Here is a 15,058-nt window from a genome sequence, read left to right on the forward strand (position 1 = left end):
TTGGCGTTTTAGCAGAGTCCATTTCTATTTGTCTGCAAAAGACAAAAACCACATCATGCAGCAATTCCATCTCATGTGCACAAATCACTCCGTTTAAAATACCAGTATACATCAGCAGTACTTTAGTCAATAAATAAGACAAACTGTCATCACTGTGTACACGTATCATACGACCTGGGGATCCAAAGTCTGCACACACAGTTTCCTGTCAAACTAGAAAAGCCAGTGATGCTAAAATTAGCAACATCTCATTTATGAGATGCAACTAACAGCCGAACCCTCATAAAACTGTTTCTCTGCACGTCAGATGAGACCTTCTTGAAAAGTGGCGTACAACTAACTCTCCCAACTAGCTACAATGGCTAAACAGCTAAATCTATTATTTGTGGCAAAATTAAAATTAATATGAATATTTCTGTCCAAACAGTTGAAAACAATAGAACGTGAATGTAGTGGAAAATCCTTTATTGTCCAATGTAAGGTCTGTGTTTCAAAGATGGGCTAATTTACCAGTATCTCTTTTCAATCAATTTCAATCAATTTTTTTTTTATATAGCGCCAAATCACAACAAACAGTTGCCCCAAGGCGCTTTATATTGTAAGGCAAGGCCATACAATAATTATGTAAAACCCCAACGGTCAAAACGACCCCCTGTGAGCAAGCACTTGGCTACAGTGGGAAGGAAAAACTCCCTTTTAACAGGAAGAAACCTCCAGCAGAACCAGGCTCAGGGAGGGGCAGTCTTCTGCTGGGACTGGTTGGGGCTGAGGGAGAGAACCAGGAAAAAGACATGCTGTGGAAGGGAGCAGAAATCAATCACTAATGATTAAATGCAGAGTGGTGCATACAGAGCAAAAAGAGAAAGAAACAGTGCATCATGGGAACCCCCCAGCAGTCTACGTCTATAGCAGCATAACTAAGGGATGGTTCAGGGTCACCTGATCCAGCCCTAACTATAAGCTTTAGCAAAAAGGAAAGTTTTAAGCCTAATCTTAAAAGTAGAGAGGGTGTCTGTCTCCCTGATCTGAATTGGGAGCTGGTTCCACAGGAGAGGAGCCTGAAAGCTGAAGGCTCTGCCTCCCATTCTACTCTTACAAACCCTAGGAACTACAAGTAAGCCTGCAGTCTGAGAGCGAAGCGCTCTATTGGGGTGATATGGTACTACGAGGTCCCTAAGATAAGATGGGACCTGATTATTCAAAACCTTATAAGTAAGAAGAAGAATTTTAAATTCTATTCTAGAATTAACAGGAAGCCAATGAAGAGAGGCCAATATGGGTGAGATATGCTCTCTCCTTCTAGTCCCCGTCAGTACTCTAGCTGCAGCATTTTGAATTAACTGAAGGTTTTTTAGGGAACTTTTAGGACAACCTGATAATAATGAATTACAATAGTCCAGCCTAGAGGAAATAAATGCATGAATTAGTTTTTCAGCATCACTCTGAGACAAGACCTTTCTGATTTTAGAGATATTGCGTAAATGCAAAAAAGCAGTCCTACATATTTGTTTAATATGCGCTTTGAATGACATATCCTGATCAAAAATGACTCCAAGATTTCTCACAGTATTACTAGAGGTCAGGGTAATGCCATCCAGAGTAAGGATCTGGTTAGACACCATGTTTCTAAGATTTGTGGGGCCAAGTACAATAACTTCAGTTTTATCTGAGTTTAAAAGCAGGAAATTAGAGGTCATCCATGTCTTTATGTCTGTAAGACAATCCTGCAGTTTAGCTAATTGGTGTGTGTCCTCTGGCTTCATGGATAGATAAAGCTGGGTATCATCTGCGTAACAATGAAAATTTAAGCAATACCGTCTAATAATACTGCCTAAGGGAAGCATGTATAAAGTGAATTAAATTGGTCCTAGCACAGAACCTTGTGGAACTCCATAATTAACTTTAGTCTGTGAAGAAGATTCCCCATTTACATGAACAAATTGTAATCTATTAGACAAATATGATTCAAACCACCGCAGCGCAGTGCCTTTAATACCTATGGCATGCTCTAATCTCTGTAATAAAATTTTATGGTCAACAGTATCAAAAGCAGCACTGAGGTCTAACAGAACAAGCACAGAGATGAGTCCACTGTCCGAGGCCATAAGAAGATCATTTGTAACCTTCACTAATGCTGTTTCTGTACTATGATGAATTCTAAAACCTGACTGAAACTCTTCAAATAGACCATTCCTCTGCAGATGATCAGTTAGCTGTTTTACAACTACCCTTTCAAGAATTTTTGAGAGAAAAGGAAGGTTGGAGATTGGCCTATAATTAGCTAAGATAGCTGGGTCAAGTGATGGCTTTTTAAGTAATGGTTTAATTACTGCCACCTTAAAAGCCTGTGGTACATAGCCAACTAACAAAGATAGATTGATCATATTTAAGATCGAAGCATTAAATAATGGTAGGGCTTCCTTGAGCAGCCTGGTAGGAATGGGGTCTAATAAACATGTTGATGGTTTGGATGAAGTAACTAATGAAAATAACTCAGACAGAACAATCGGAGAGAAAGAGTCTAACCAAATACCGGCATCACTGAAAGCAGCCAAAGATAACGATACGTCTTTGGGATGGTTATGAGTAATTTTTTCTCTAATAGTTAAAATTTTGTTAGCAAAGAAAGTCATGAAGTCATTACTAGTTAAAGTTAATGGAATACTCAGCTCAATAGAGCTCTGACTCTTTGTCAGCCTGGCTACAGTGCTGAAAAGAAACCTGGGGTTGTTCTTATTTTCTTCAATTAGTGATGAGTAGAAAGATGTCCTAGCTTTACGGAGGGCTTTTTTATAGAGCAACAGACTCTTTTTCCAGGCTAAGTGAAGATCTTCTAAATTAGTGAGACGCCATTTCCTCTCCAACTTACGGGTTATCTGCTTTAAGCTACGAGTTTGAGAGTTATACCACGGAGTCAGGCACTTCTGATTTAAAGCTCTCTTTTTTAGAGGAGCTACAGCATCCAAAATTGTCTTCAATGAGGATGTAAAACTATTGACGAGATACTCTATCTCACTTACAGAGTTTAGGTAGCTACTCTGCACTGTGTTGGTATATGGCATTAGAGAACATAAAGAAGGAATCATATCCTTAAACCTAGTTACAGTGCTTTCTGAAAGACTTCTAGTGTAATGAAACTTATTCCCCACTGCTGGGTAGTCCATCAGAGTAAATGTAAATGTTATTAAGAAATGATCAGACAGAAGGGTGTTTTCAGGGAATACTGTTAAGTCTTCTATTTCCATACCATAAGTCAGAACAAGATCTAAGATATGATTAAAGTGGTGGGTGGACTCATTTACTTTTTGAGCAAAGCCAATAGAGTCTAATAATAGATTAAATGCAGTGTTAAGGCTGTCATTCTCAGCATCTGTGTGGATGTTAAAATCGCCCACTATAATTATCTTATCTGAGCTAAGCACTAAGTCAGACAAAAGGTCTGAAAATTCACAGAGAAACTCACAGTAACGACCAGGTGGACGATAGATAATAACAAATAAAACTGGTTTTTGGGACTTCCAATTTGGATGGACAAGACTAAGAGTCAAGCTTTCAAATGAATTAAAGCTCTGTCTGGGTTTTTGATTAATTAATAAGCTGGAATGGAAGATTGCTGCTAATCCTCCGCCCCGGCCCGTGCTACGAGCATTCTGACAGTTAGTGTGACTCGGGGGTGTTGACTCATTTAAACTAACATATTCATCCTGCTGTAACCAGGTTTCTGTAAGGCAGAATAAATCAATATGTTGATCAATTATTATATCATTTACCAACAGGGACTTAGAAGAGAGAGACCTAATGTTTAATAGACCACATTTAACTGTTTTAGTCTGTGGTGCAGTTGAAGGTGCTATATTATTTTTTCTTTTTGAATTTTTATGCTTAAATAGATTTTTGCTGGTTATTGGTGGTCTGGGAGCAGGCACCGTCTCTACGGGGATGGGGTAATGAGGGGATGGCAGGGGGAGAGAAGCTGCAGAGAGGTGTGTAAGACTACAACTCTGCTTCCTGGTCCCAACCCTGGATAGTCACGGTTTGGAGGATTTAAGAAAATTGGCCAGATTTCTAGAAATGAGAGCTGCTCCATCCAAAGTGGGATGGATGCCGTCTCTCCTAACAAGACCAGGTTTTCCCCAGAAGCTTTGCCAATTATCTATGAAGCCCACCTCATTTTTTGGACACCACTCAGACAGCCAGCAATTCAAAGAGAACATGCGGCTAAACATGTCACTCCCGGTCCGATTGGGCAGGGGCCCAGAGAAAACTACAGAGTCCGACATTGTTTTTGCAAAGTTACACACCGATTTAATGTTAATTTTAGTGACCTCCGATTGGCGTAACCGGGTGTCATTACTGCCGACGTGAATTACAATCTTACCAAATTTACACTTAGCCTTAGCCAGCAGTTTCAAATTTCCTTCAATGTCGCCTGCTCTGGCCCCCGGAAGACAATTGACTATGGTTGCTGGTGTCGCTAACTTCACATTTCGCAAAACAGAGTCGCCAATAACCAGAGTTTGATCCTCGGCGGGTGTGTCGTCGAGTGGGGAAAAACGGTTAGAGATGTGAACGGGTTGGCGGTGTACACAGGGCTTCTGTTTAGGGCTACGCTTCCTCCTCACAGTCACCCAGTCAGCCTGCTTTCCCGGCTGCTCGGGATATGCCAGGGGGGAACTAACGGCGGCTAAGCTACCTTGGTCCGCACCGACTACAGGGGCCTGGCTAGCTGTAGAATTTTCCACGGTGCGGAGCCGAGTCTCCAATTCGCCCAGCCTGGCCTCCAAAGCTACAAATAAGCTACACTTATTACAAGTACCGTTACTACTAAAGGAGGCCGAGGAATAACTAAACATTTCACACCCAGAGCAGAAAAGTGTGGGAGAGACAGGAGAAGCCGCCATGCTTTTAGGTAGGATTAATATAGTGAAAATGAATGAATGTTTTACACACGTTTTTAATACCTTTTTTTCAGTGTATTCCTTTGTTCTTATTCAAACCCTTAAAAAAAAAAAAGAATTGATCCAATGGTTTCCTCATTTATAGGGGGAGGTAGGCTAAAACTCCAAGAGTACGTAAATCACTACAAAAATGTCAGCTCAGTGGAGCTCTGTCTTTACCTAATGGGATGTTTTATTACTGGGCAGCTAACATTAAAAAATATATTTAATGGCTCAAAGTGCCTCATGTAACTTGGTGTCAGTAGTCACCTCTCTTCAAATACGTTTCTCCTTCTGCTCTTGGCCCTTTATGTAATAATCACCTCTTCCCTCCATCCTTCCTAGACTCTGCATTTCATTTATGGGGTACGAAGGGCATTAAATGTTTCCTTGATCTTATTAAGGATAATACCTTTCTTAAATTTACTGATATGGCCTGCCCTCATCTCATTTACTCGTATTTAGTTTCTTTCAAATTAGATATTGTCCATCTACTATTTTTCTGAAGTTCATCTCTCAGCCCCCTAAACGTCCTTGGGAGGACCTCTTTGAACTTACGCCACATAAGAAAGTTCCTATATCGCAAACTGATAATCTTATTCTTTCAATGGACAATCTTCCAGTCAATAAAACTATCTGTAGTTGGGAACAAGCGTTGGGTCTGGAGTCCGGGGAAGGTTTCTGGGATAAAGTAGTTGACAGAATTTGTACATCATCATCTTGTGCAGAACTTTCCCTTTGTCAATTTAAAGTAGTACACAGGCTGCATTTGTCCAAAATCCCAATGTTTCTGGTCTGTGTGATAAACATAATCCTCTCCCTTTGCTTTAAGTCATATGTTTGTTTGTTTTTGCCTCAAACGTCAGCCATATATGATTTCTTATTTTGATGTTATCTTGGAGTCAGACTGGAATCTTGTCCGCTGATCGCTATTTTTGGAGTTCCTTGAGTACCTGCTGTGTCCTTTACTAACCCACAAGTGGATGCTTTTTTTTGCTTTTACTTAATTGTTAGCAGAATATTATTCTAATAAATAGATATATAGACAGACAGACAGATATAAATATATTACAATAATATTCTGATGCAGAATATTATTAAATGGACCACATTTGTTGGGAAGGTGTCGTAGCATGGACCCACAACAGGGGGCGCAAAGGAACGGACAATGAATAAGCCAATAAGTAAGAATTTAATGTTGTGACAACACACAACTAAACACACAAAATTTGTAAAGTCAATTAACACCAGGTGACGTGTGGGCAGGCTCGAAGATAGAAGACCCCCGACGAGAGAGGAGCCGCGTCCCACACGGCTTCCACCACCAACGGTCTGAAGAACACCGGAGCCGCCAAGTCCCGAGTCCCCAGGTGGCCTCTCTCTTCGGCTGTCGACCCTGGTACTGCTGGCAGAAAACAAAGACAAGATGAATGAGTGTGAATCCGCACACTCAGTAATCCACAGTCTGCACTCAGTTAGGAGGGAGCACCTCCACCTCCAATCACACATTCGTGCAGCTCCTGTTTAAACCACTTATCTGGTTTGGGGTGTGAGGCGAAGCCGTCGCTGTCACACCAAACGCCAATCCCACAGATAAGGACAAACACCACAGGATAACGGCTGCAAAAGAAGTTCAGATTATCACTCAACGATATGAGTCAGCAGAGAAAATTACCTCTTCGGTAGTTGATTTCTCGGCGAGGAGGTGGAGTTGCAGTCCGGCCTTTATGGTGATGGTGATGATGAGGAATGAGTGACAGCTGGAGCTGAGGATGAATGACAGCTGTCACTTCTTCTGGGTTGGGCGCCCTCTCGTGCTTGGAGCCCGCACTCCAAGCAGGGCGCCCTCTGGTGGTGGTGGGCCAGCAGTACCTCCTCTTCAGCGGCCCACATAACATTCATGTAACACCTTTCCATCTGCAACAGAATTTCAAAGTGCTCTACAATTATGCCTCACATTCACCCATTCACACAGACACACTCACACACCAACGTCAGAATGCTGCCAGGCAAGGTGCCCACTACACACCGGGAGCAACTAGGGGATTAAGGACCTTGCCCAAGGGCCCTTAGCGATTTTCCAGTCAGACTGGGTTTTGAACTGAGGATCCTCTGGTCTGAAGCTCAACACTTAGCCAATAGAACATCACCTCCCTCAATTATTATCCTGGAAAGCTCCTCAATCCCCATCCATTTCTCTCTGGTTGAAAAAGCTTATGTTTTTTTTTTTTTTTTTAAATGTGAAATAATCAAGTTTAGAGGGAGGGCTGACGGGTTTTTAAAAGTTTGGCAACCTTTTATTTCTTACCTTCAATCTGTGAAAACTTGTACTTGATTGAACTGATTGTCATGGGACTGTCCTTTTTTAAATTAGCATTATTATTATTTTGTAGGGCCTATTATTAGCATAAGTGTATTAAATGTTTATGAATATTTGGGTTGTAGCACTTGAGCACGTTCAAATGTACTTTTGCTACACTTTCACTTTTGTAAGAGATTTGTATGTGGTGGTGTTTTTGATGAGACAGTGATGAATAATGGGGGGAAAAAAATGGTTTGCAGGGTTATCAGCATCTTCCTGCACATCACTGGTTTTAAATTCATAATTAACCCTTAGAGCACTAAAGATATTTTCTTGATTCTGCCATCCCTTAAGAAATTCCCCTTTTAATGTACTTTCTTTCAGTATAATGTCATATGTTGTGTATCAAATTGTTCAGAACAATCTCGGCTTTCTGAAGGTGAGACATATATTTGTGTAGAACACTGTGTAAAGATATGATATATTAATAGATATGAGGAAATGATAATCAGGACACAGGAGAACTAAGGGTTAATTTTTTTTTTAATTCATTTTTAATGTTAGTGAAACTATCCAATGAAAATAAAGCATCCCATGTTTGAGTGACTCTGACTAATACGTCATTTGAATTTAAAATAATAGCATTGTTAAATTTATTGACATGAAGTTTTTTATTTGTACAGAAAAAAAGAAATACCTTTATTAAATGTTGTGCTGTGTAGAAACCTGCAGGCCCGCTGCCAACTATGCAGACCTTTGGCCTGCATGAGGAAAACTGTGCTCGTCCACATCCAGATGCTCCTGCAGAACCAGAAAGTAGATGCAGACAATTATCCCATCATTATGGGACTCTAAGATCCTGGAAAGTACAGAACTCGTATTGCCACTAGTTCTGCTTCTCAGATTTCAAGTAAAAAAACACTGCTGCAAACTTTCAGCAAAGGTGTCCAACGGTGGAAACGCCCACTATTACATCATTAAAATCTATCTGAAAGGACTCGATGTGGTGACCAGTTAGACACCAACTTCACCTTCATCTCACTTACAAAACACATCACCAGTCAGCAACTTGAAGCACCCCCGCCAGGCCAAAACAAAAAAACACTTTTTTAAAATAATGCCAAGTATTATTATTTAATTTGGATGTCCATTATTTCAATAGGCATCTGACTCTCAGCTTTCTGTTAAGCACAGTTTTCTGTGCATTACTTTTTTGTAAGTAATGTATTTTCAATCTAAAAGATGGTCAGCTAACAGACAGCAGTGTGATGTTAAAATCTCGGCATCAGTCAGAGCTTTCATAGAAGGCAGCAGACGTCACAATCTGATATCTTTTAGATAGATTTTGACTTCTATGAACAAGACAAAAGTACAAAATTACCCTCCACCTCCTCCTGCCTCAAATATATTCATGCAAACATAATATTTCAGACATAAAACTTTGACGATCCATCACCGTGACAGTTTTGTCTTGTTAAGTTTAATGAATTGTTGTGCAGCACCTGAACATTTGTTTCCAAGTGCTTAATATTTTTATTTTTATTACTATGATGTAAAATGTAGTGTGCAGTTTAAGCCAATTAATAAACTGAAATCTCAAACTAGCTTATTACCAAACAAATTGGTGATGAACTGTCATTTTATTAAGTACTACAGATTCCAGGTGAAGCCAAGAATATTAATGAACAGAAATAATATAGTCAGTATTTAATATTCTTCGTGCAAGAAAGAAATGTATTGTAGTGCAAGAACTGCGCTGTGGTTATTAAATAAAATAAGTGCATTCTAAACATCTCCATCTATAAAAAAAAACTTATGATTTAAAATGAATAAAAGCACCAACACTCAAGCACATCACTGTCACTCAACCACTTGCCACGCAGGCAACAAGCCACAAGGCCTCTGCAGTGGGTGAGGAAGAATAAATGGGCACAAAAACAGGCATACACACATACGATGATAAATGAATAAAGATAATGACTAAAGAAGGGCTGCATTAACCAAAAAAAAAACATGTACAGTTAAGCACACAAATACAACAGTCTGATCAAAAAGCATTGTGTTAGGAGACACGTGTCTCATTGATTTGGTAAATGTCTCAATGTCTCATGAGGTCATTAGGTTACTTTTCCCCAGCAAAAAGCATATTAAAAGTAATAATAAGGGTTGCAAAAGTTATTCTGACAGAAAGTAAAACCTACTAGAGATGATAAAAGTGTAAACAATTTAACAGGTATTACGAGGGAATAAAACAAGATACTAGTAACAGGGAAAAGCAAAAATACAGGGAGGGAACAAAAAACCTACACTGGGAGGGCAAAACAAACAAGAGATCTACACTGAAGGACGAGGAGCTCAGGGACAGGTGTTCGGGCACGCACTGATTTTAACTCCTCCCTGATTTGACGGGGAAAAAATAAGTAAAGGTTGTGCCCTTCGAACTCATATACCAGGGTTTAGATGACTGATATATCCAAGGTTGGGTAGGATTACTTTGAAATGTAATCCAAAAGTAATCAGATTACAAGTAATCCAAATGTATGTACATACATACATGTAATCCACATGTATTCTTTCAAAGTAATCCTACCCAACCTTGGATATATCAAACAGTTTGCCTGATTGATGATTTGGTGTTGAGTAATTTGTGCAACAAAAGTCAATTTTTACACATCAATTCAGATTTGACCCCAAAAATCAAATTCTAAATTTAAATTGAAAATCAAATTCTAATTCAATGCCCTCTGAACTCATGTGAGAGCACTGAGTTGAACGTACACCCCAAATGTCATGGGTTTGCGACAGTTTGGTGTTAAGTAATCATGTGATGAAGACCATACTTTTTACTTCTGACAGAAGTGTTTTTTCCTTTTTCTTGTTGTTTATGACCCAACACCACCAAATCAAATTCCTTGTATGTCAGAACTTACTTGGCAATAAAATTTATTCTGATTCTGATGGAGAGAGCCCATTTCTATAACTCCTGCACTGTGACTGCACTGGCTAAAAACGAACTAATTATTACAAAGGAATACTACTGCATTTTTGGATACAATCTCAAATATTTTGGTTTTGAACATTTGTTCTTCCTCTCACATAGCTATTTTTGGCTGATATTAAGGTGTGCTGACTTAAAGGAGTGTCACCACCTTTACCACTCTGCTTCCTAACTGCAGAATTTTGCTTTTATGGAAGTCCATGTTACCACCTTCAGTTCATGCCCAGTTACATGATGTATTGTTTCTTTTGAAACTGTAAAAAAAAAAAAAAAAAAAATTATCTACAGGCTCAAAGGCTCCTGAGATAGCTTCAAACAGCACTGGAAGCCTCTGATTAACCATCTCTCACCTGAGGAAATATCTCTGTAATGTAATGGAGTGAAACAAGAATAATCTTGCTCTGTGGGTAAATGGACTGCATTTATATATAGCGCTTTTCCATCTGTATCAGACGCTCAAAACGCTTTACACATCAATACCTCACATTCATCCCAGTGTCAGGCTGCTGCCATACAAGGTGCTCACTACACCACTACACACCGGGAGCAACTAGGGGGTTTTAAGGAACTTGCGCAAGGGCCCTTAGTGATTTTCTGGTCTCAAGCCCAACACCTCCCCTGGCTATGCTTTGCTGTCTGCCGCTCACGCAATCACAGGAACCATTGGTTCTTTTTTTGAGTTGTTAATTGGTCCTCTGTGTGTATGTGTGTGTGTGTTCATTATCTTTGTGGTTTTTGTTTGATTTGGTTTTGTATTTTGTTCATTTGTATGTTGTATATAGTATTTGGTTCAGCGTGGCAGACTGAGCCCAACAAAACCAACTGTGATGGAATGTAATTCATATTTGTTGTTTTGACATTACCCACAATTCATCCACGTAAAATTGATGGAGCCGCTTGAGTACCCCCGCCCCCACACACCTACCCATCACCACCATCCACCTCTGCCGCTTATATCATTATAAAAACACTTGCAACACACACACACACACACACACACACGTGTGTGTGAAAGTTTTAGGCATCTCAGAGTTATAATAAAAATGTTTGATTCCTCCCACCCTTTTATTGACATGTCATCACAATATCAGTTTCAACAAAAGGGAATACTTTTTATTCCATAATAATAGCCTAATAATAATTTCTTTGTAAGTGTACCTATCAGTATAATACCACACAAACACAGCTGCAAATGATCATGTAATATTAAAATGACTGTAAAACACAATTACTCATACTTGAAGAGTTATTTTTCAAGCAACAAATATAGTGAAAAATCATACATAAATCGAAACCCAATTTTTGTATTGATTATCAAAGTTAAAACTCATCACACATTTATTTATGAATATTTATCAGGTTTTCATAATTTTGTATGCTTTTATGTTGCATTAAATGTACCTAAAACCTTTGCACAGTAATGCACAGTAATACACACACACACACACACACACACACACACACACACACACACACACACACACACACACACACACACACACACACACACACGTCTATGTTTGTGATCAAACTGGTTAATTCATTCATATATCCTACTAACTGTGTAATTCAAGTGACCATATCAAACTAAATCTGATTCTAGAGTCTCAATGTTTGCAATGCGAGAGTAGAAGAAATTTGACATTTTACCCACTATCGATAAAAGGATGCAGTCATATTAATGTTAAGTTTGTTTCAGCTGTAAAAAGAGCAGATTATCATTAGCCATGTTAGCATGCCAAGTAGTTACTTTGTGAATCCTCACCTTGATGAAGTTTCGTCCTTCCTAAAGTCCAAACCTTCAGCTCGCAAAGCAGGAGTTTAAAAGCGCCCATTTGCTTTTAAATTTCACTCACAAACGGAGAACTTTTAACAATAAAATGTAAATAAAATGAGAAAATCAACAAAACCTAAGGAAAAATTAAAGGAAAAAAAAAAAACACCAACGATTTATCAAGCTATTTTCTACTAGCAGCTAACAGCTAGCGCGATCATAACGGGTTCCTAAAATACGCTTATTTCATCTGAAAAATATTGTCTGTCACATTTTTTTTTTTTTACTTTAACTCAAAAAAGTCTGTCTCGCCTCAGCTGCTGCAGCTTGTGCCTCACCCAAAAGAGTCCGAGCAAAACGCACAATCATCACGTCAGTTCCACAGCAATATAAATACAACACAATAATAGAATAGAATAGAATATATTGGACACCACTACGGTTCTAGTGCTGTTAGATCTCAGTGCTGCATTTGATACCGTGGATCATTATATTCTACTCGATAGGCTGGAGAATCACTTTGGGATTACTGGGCGTGCCCTAGCATGATTGACGTCATACCTGGCCAGTTGTTCTCAAATCAAATCAAATCAATTTTATTTATATAGCGCCAAATCACAACAAACAGTTGCCCCAAGGTGCTTTATATTGTAAGGCAAAGCCATACAATAATTACAGAAAAACCCCAACGGTCAAAACGACCCCCTATGAGCAAGCACTTGGCGACAGTGGGAAGGAAAAAACTCCCTTTTAACAGGAAGAAACCTCCAGCAGAACCAGGCTCATGGAGGGGCAGTCTTCTGCTGGGACTGGTTGGGGCTGAGGGAGAGAACCAGGAAAAAGACATGCTGTGGAGGGGAGCAGAGATCAATCACTAATGATTAAATGCAGAGTGGTGCATACAGAGCAAAAAGAGAAAGAAACAGTGCATCATGGGAACCCCCCAGCAGTCTAAGTCTATAGCAGCATAACTAAGGGATGGTTCAGGGTCACCTGATCCAGCCCTAACTATAAGCTTTAGCAAAAAGGAAAGTTTTAAGCCTGATCCGAATTGGGAGCTGGTTCCACAGGAGAGGAGCCTGAAAGCTGAAGGCTCTGCCTCCCATTCTACTCTTACAAACCCTAGGAACTACAAGTAAGCCTGCAGTCTGAGAGCGAAGCGCTCTATTGGGGTGATATGGTACTATGAGGTCCCTAAGATAAGATGGGACCTGATTATTCAAAACCTTATAAGTAAGAAGAAGAATTTTAAATTCTATTCTAGAATTAACAGGAAGCCAGTGAAGAGAGGCCAATATGGGTGAGATATGCTCTCTCCTTCTAGTCCCTGTCAGTACTCTAGCTGCAGCATTTTGAATTAACTGAAGGCTTTTCAGGGAACCTTTAGGACAACCTGATAATAATGAATTACAATAGTCCAGCCTAGAGGAAATAAATGCATGAATTAGTTTTTCAGCATCACTCTGAGACAAGACCTTTCTAATTTTAGAGATATTGCGCAAATGCAAAAAAGCAGTCCTACATATTTGTTTAATATGCGCATTGAATGACATATCCTGATCAAAAATGACTCCAAGATTTCTCACAGTATTACTAGAGGTCAGGGTAATGCCATCCAGAGTAAGGATCTGGTTAGACACCATGTTTCTAAGATTTGTGGGGCCAAGTACAATAACTTCAGTTTTATCTGAGTTTAAAAGCAGGAAATTAGAGGTTATCCATGTCTTTATGTCTGTAAGACAATCCTGCAGTTTAGCTAACTGGTGTGTGTCCTCTGGCTTCATGGATAGATAAAGCTGGGTATCATCTGCGTAACAATGAAAATTTAAGCAATGCCGTCTAATAATACTGCCTAAGGGAAGCATGTATAAAGTGAATAAAATTGGTCCTAGCACAGAACCTTGTGGAACTCCATAATTAACCTTAGTCTGTGAAGAAGATTCCCCATTTACATGAACAAATTGTAATCTATTAGATAAATATGATTCAAACCACCGCAGCGCAGTGCCTTTAATACCTATGGCATGCTCTAATCGCTGTAATAAAATTTTATGGTCAACAGTATCAAAAGCAGCACTGAGGTCTAACAGAACAAGCACAGAGATGAGTCCACTGTCTGAGGCCATAAGAAGATAATTTGTAACCTTCATTAATGCTGTTTCTGTACTATGATGGAATCTAAAACCTGACTGAAATTCTTCAAATAGACCATTCCTCTGCAGATGATCAGTTAGCTGTTTTACAACTACCCTTTCAAGAATTTTTGAGAGAAAAGGAAGGTTGGAGATTGGCCTATAATTAGCTAAGATAGCTGGGTCAAGAGATGGCTTTTTAAGTAATGGTTTAATTACTGCCAGCTTAAAAGCCTGTGGTACATAGCCAACTAATAAAGATAGTATGATCGTATTTAAGATCGAAGCATTAATTAATGGTAGGGCTTCCTTGAGCAGCCTGGTAGGAATGAGGTCTAATAGACATGTTGATGGTTTGGAGGAAGTAACTAATGAAAATAACTCAGACAGAACAATCGGAGAGAAAGAGTCTAACCAAATACCGGCATCACTGAAAGCAGCCAAAGATAACAATATGTCTTTGGGATGGTTATGAGTAATTTTTTCTCTAATAGAATTTTATTAGCAAAGAAAGTCATGAAGTCATTACTAGTTAAAGTTAAAGGAATACTCGGCTCAATAGAGCTCTGACTCTTTGTCAGCCTGGCTACAGTGCTGAAAAGAAACCTGGGGTTGTTCTTATTTTCTTCAATTAGTGATGAGTAGTAAGATGTCCTAGCTTTACGGAGGACTTTTTTTATAGCGCAACAGACTCTTTTTCCAGGCTAAGTAAAGATCTTCTAAATTAGTGAGACGCCATTTCCTCTCCAACTTACGGGTTATCTGCTTTAAGCTGCGAGTTTGTGAGTTATACCACGGAGTCAGGCACTTCTGATTTAAGGCTCTCTTTTTCAGAGGAGCTACAGCATCCAAAGTTGTCTTCAATGAGGATGTAAAACTATTGACGAGATACTCTATCTCACTTACAGAGTTTAG

The 15,058-nt window shown here is 39.3% G+C and overlaps 1 protein-coding gene across 2 annotated transcripts in view; it reads right to left on the minus strand.

Annotated features, from left to right (window-relative positions):
• The window catches only part of fdxr (ferredoxin reductase), a 31,784-nt gene extending 19,201 nt beyond the window's left edge, over window positions 1-12,583 (minus strand). For both annotated transcript variants that reach the window (XM_034194179.1, XM_034194178.1), the window contains exons 1-2: window positions 12,003-12,583; window positions 7,937-8,040 (exon numbers count right to left, since the gene is read on the minus strand). In XM_034194179.1, coding sequence (XP_034050070.1) covers window positions 7,937-8,040; window positions 12,003-12,072 — 174 coding nt within the window. In that variant the 5' untranslated portion in view covers window positions 12,073-12,583. The remainder of the gene's footprint in view (window positions 1-7,936; window positions 8,041-12,002) is intronic.
• Window positions 12,584-15,058: the final 2,475 nt, after the last annotated feature.

This window comes from Thalassophryne amazonica, chromosome 18 (assembly GCF_902500255.1).
Source record: "Thalassophryne amazonica chromosome 18, fThaAma1.1, whole genome shotgun sequence".
Taxonomy (NCBI): Eukaryota; Metazoa; Chordata; class Actinopteri; order Batrachoidiformes; family Batrachoididae; genus Thalassophryne; species Thalassophryne amazonica.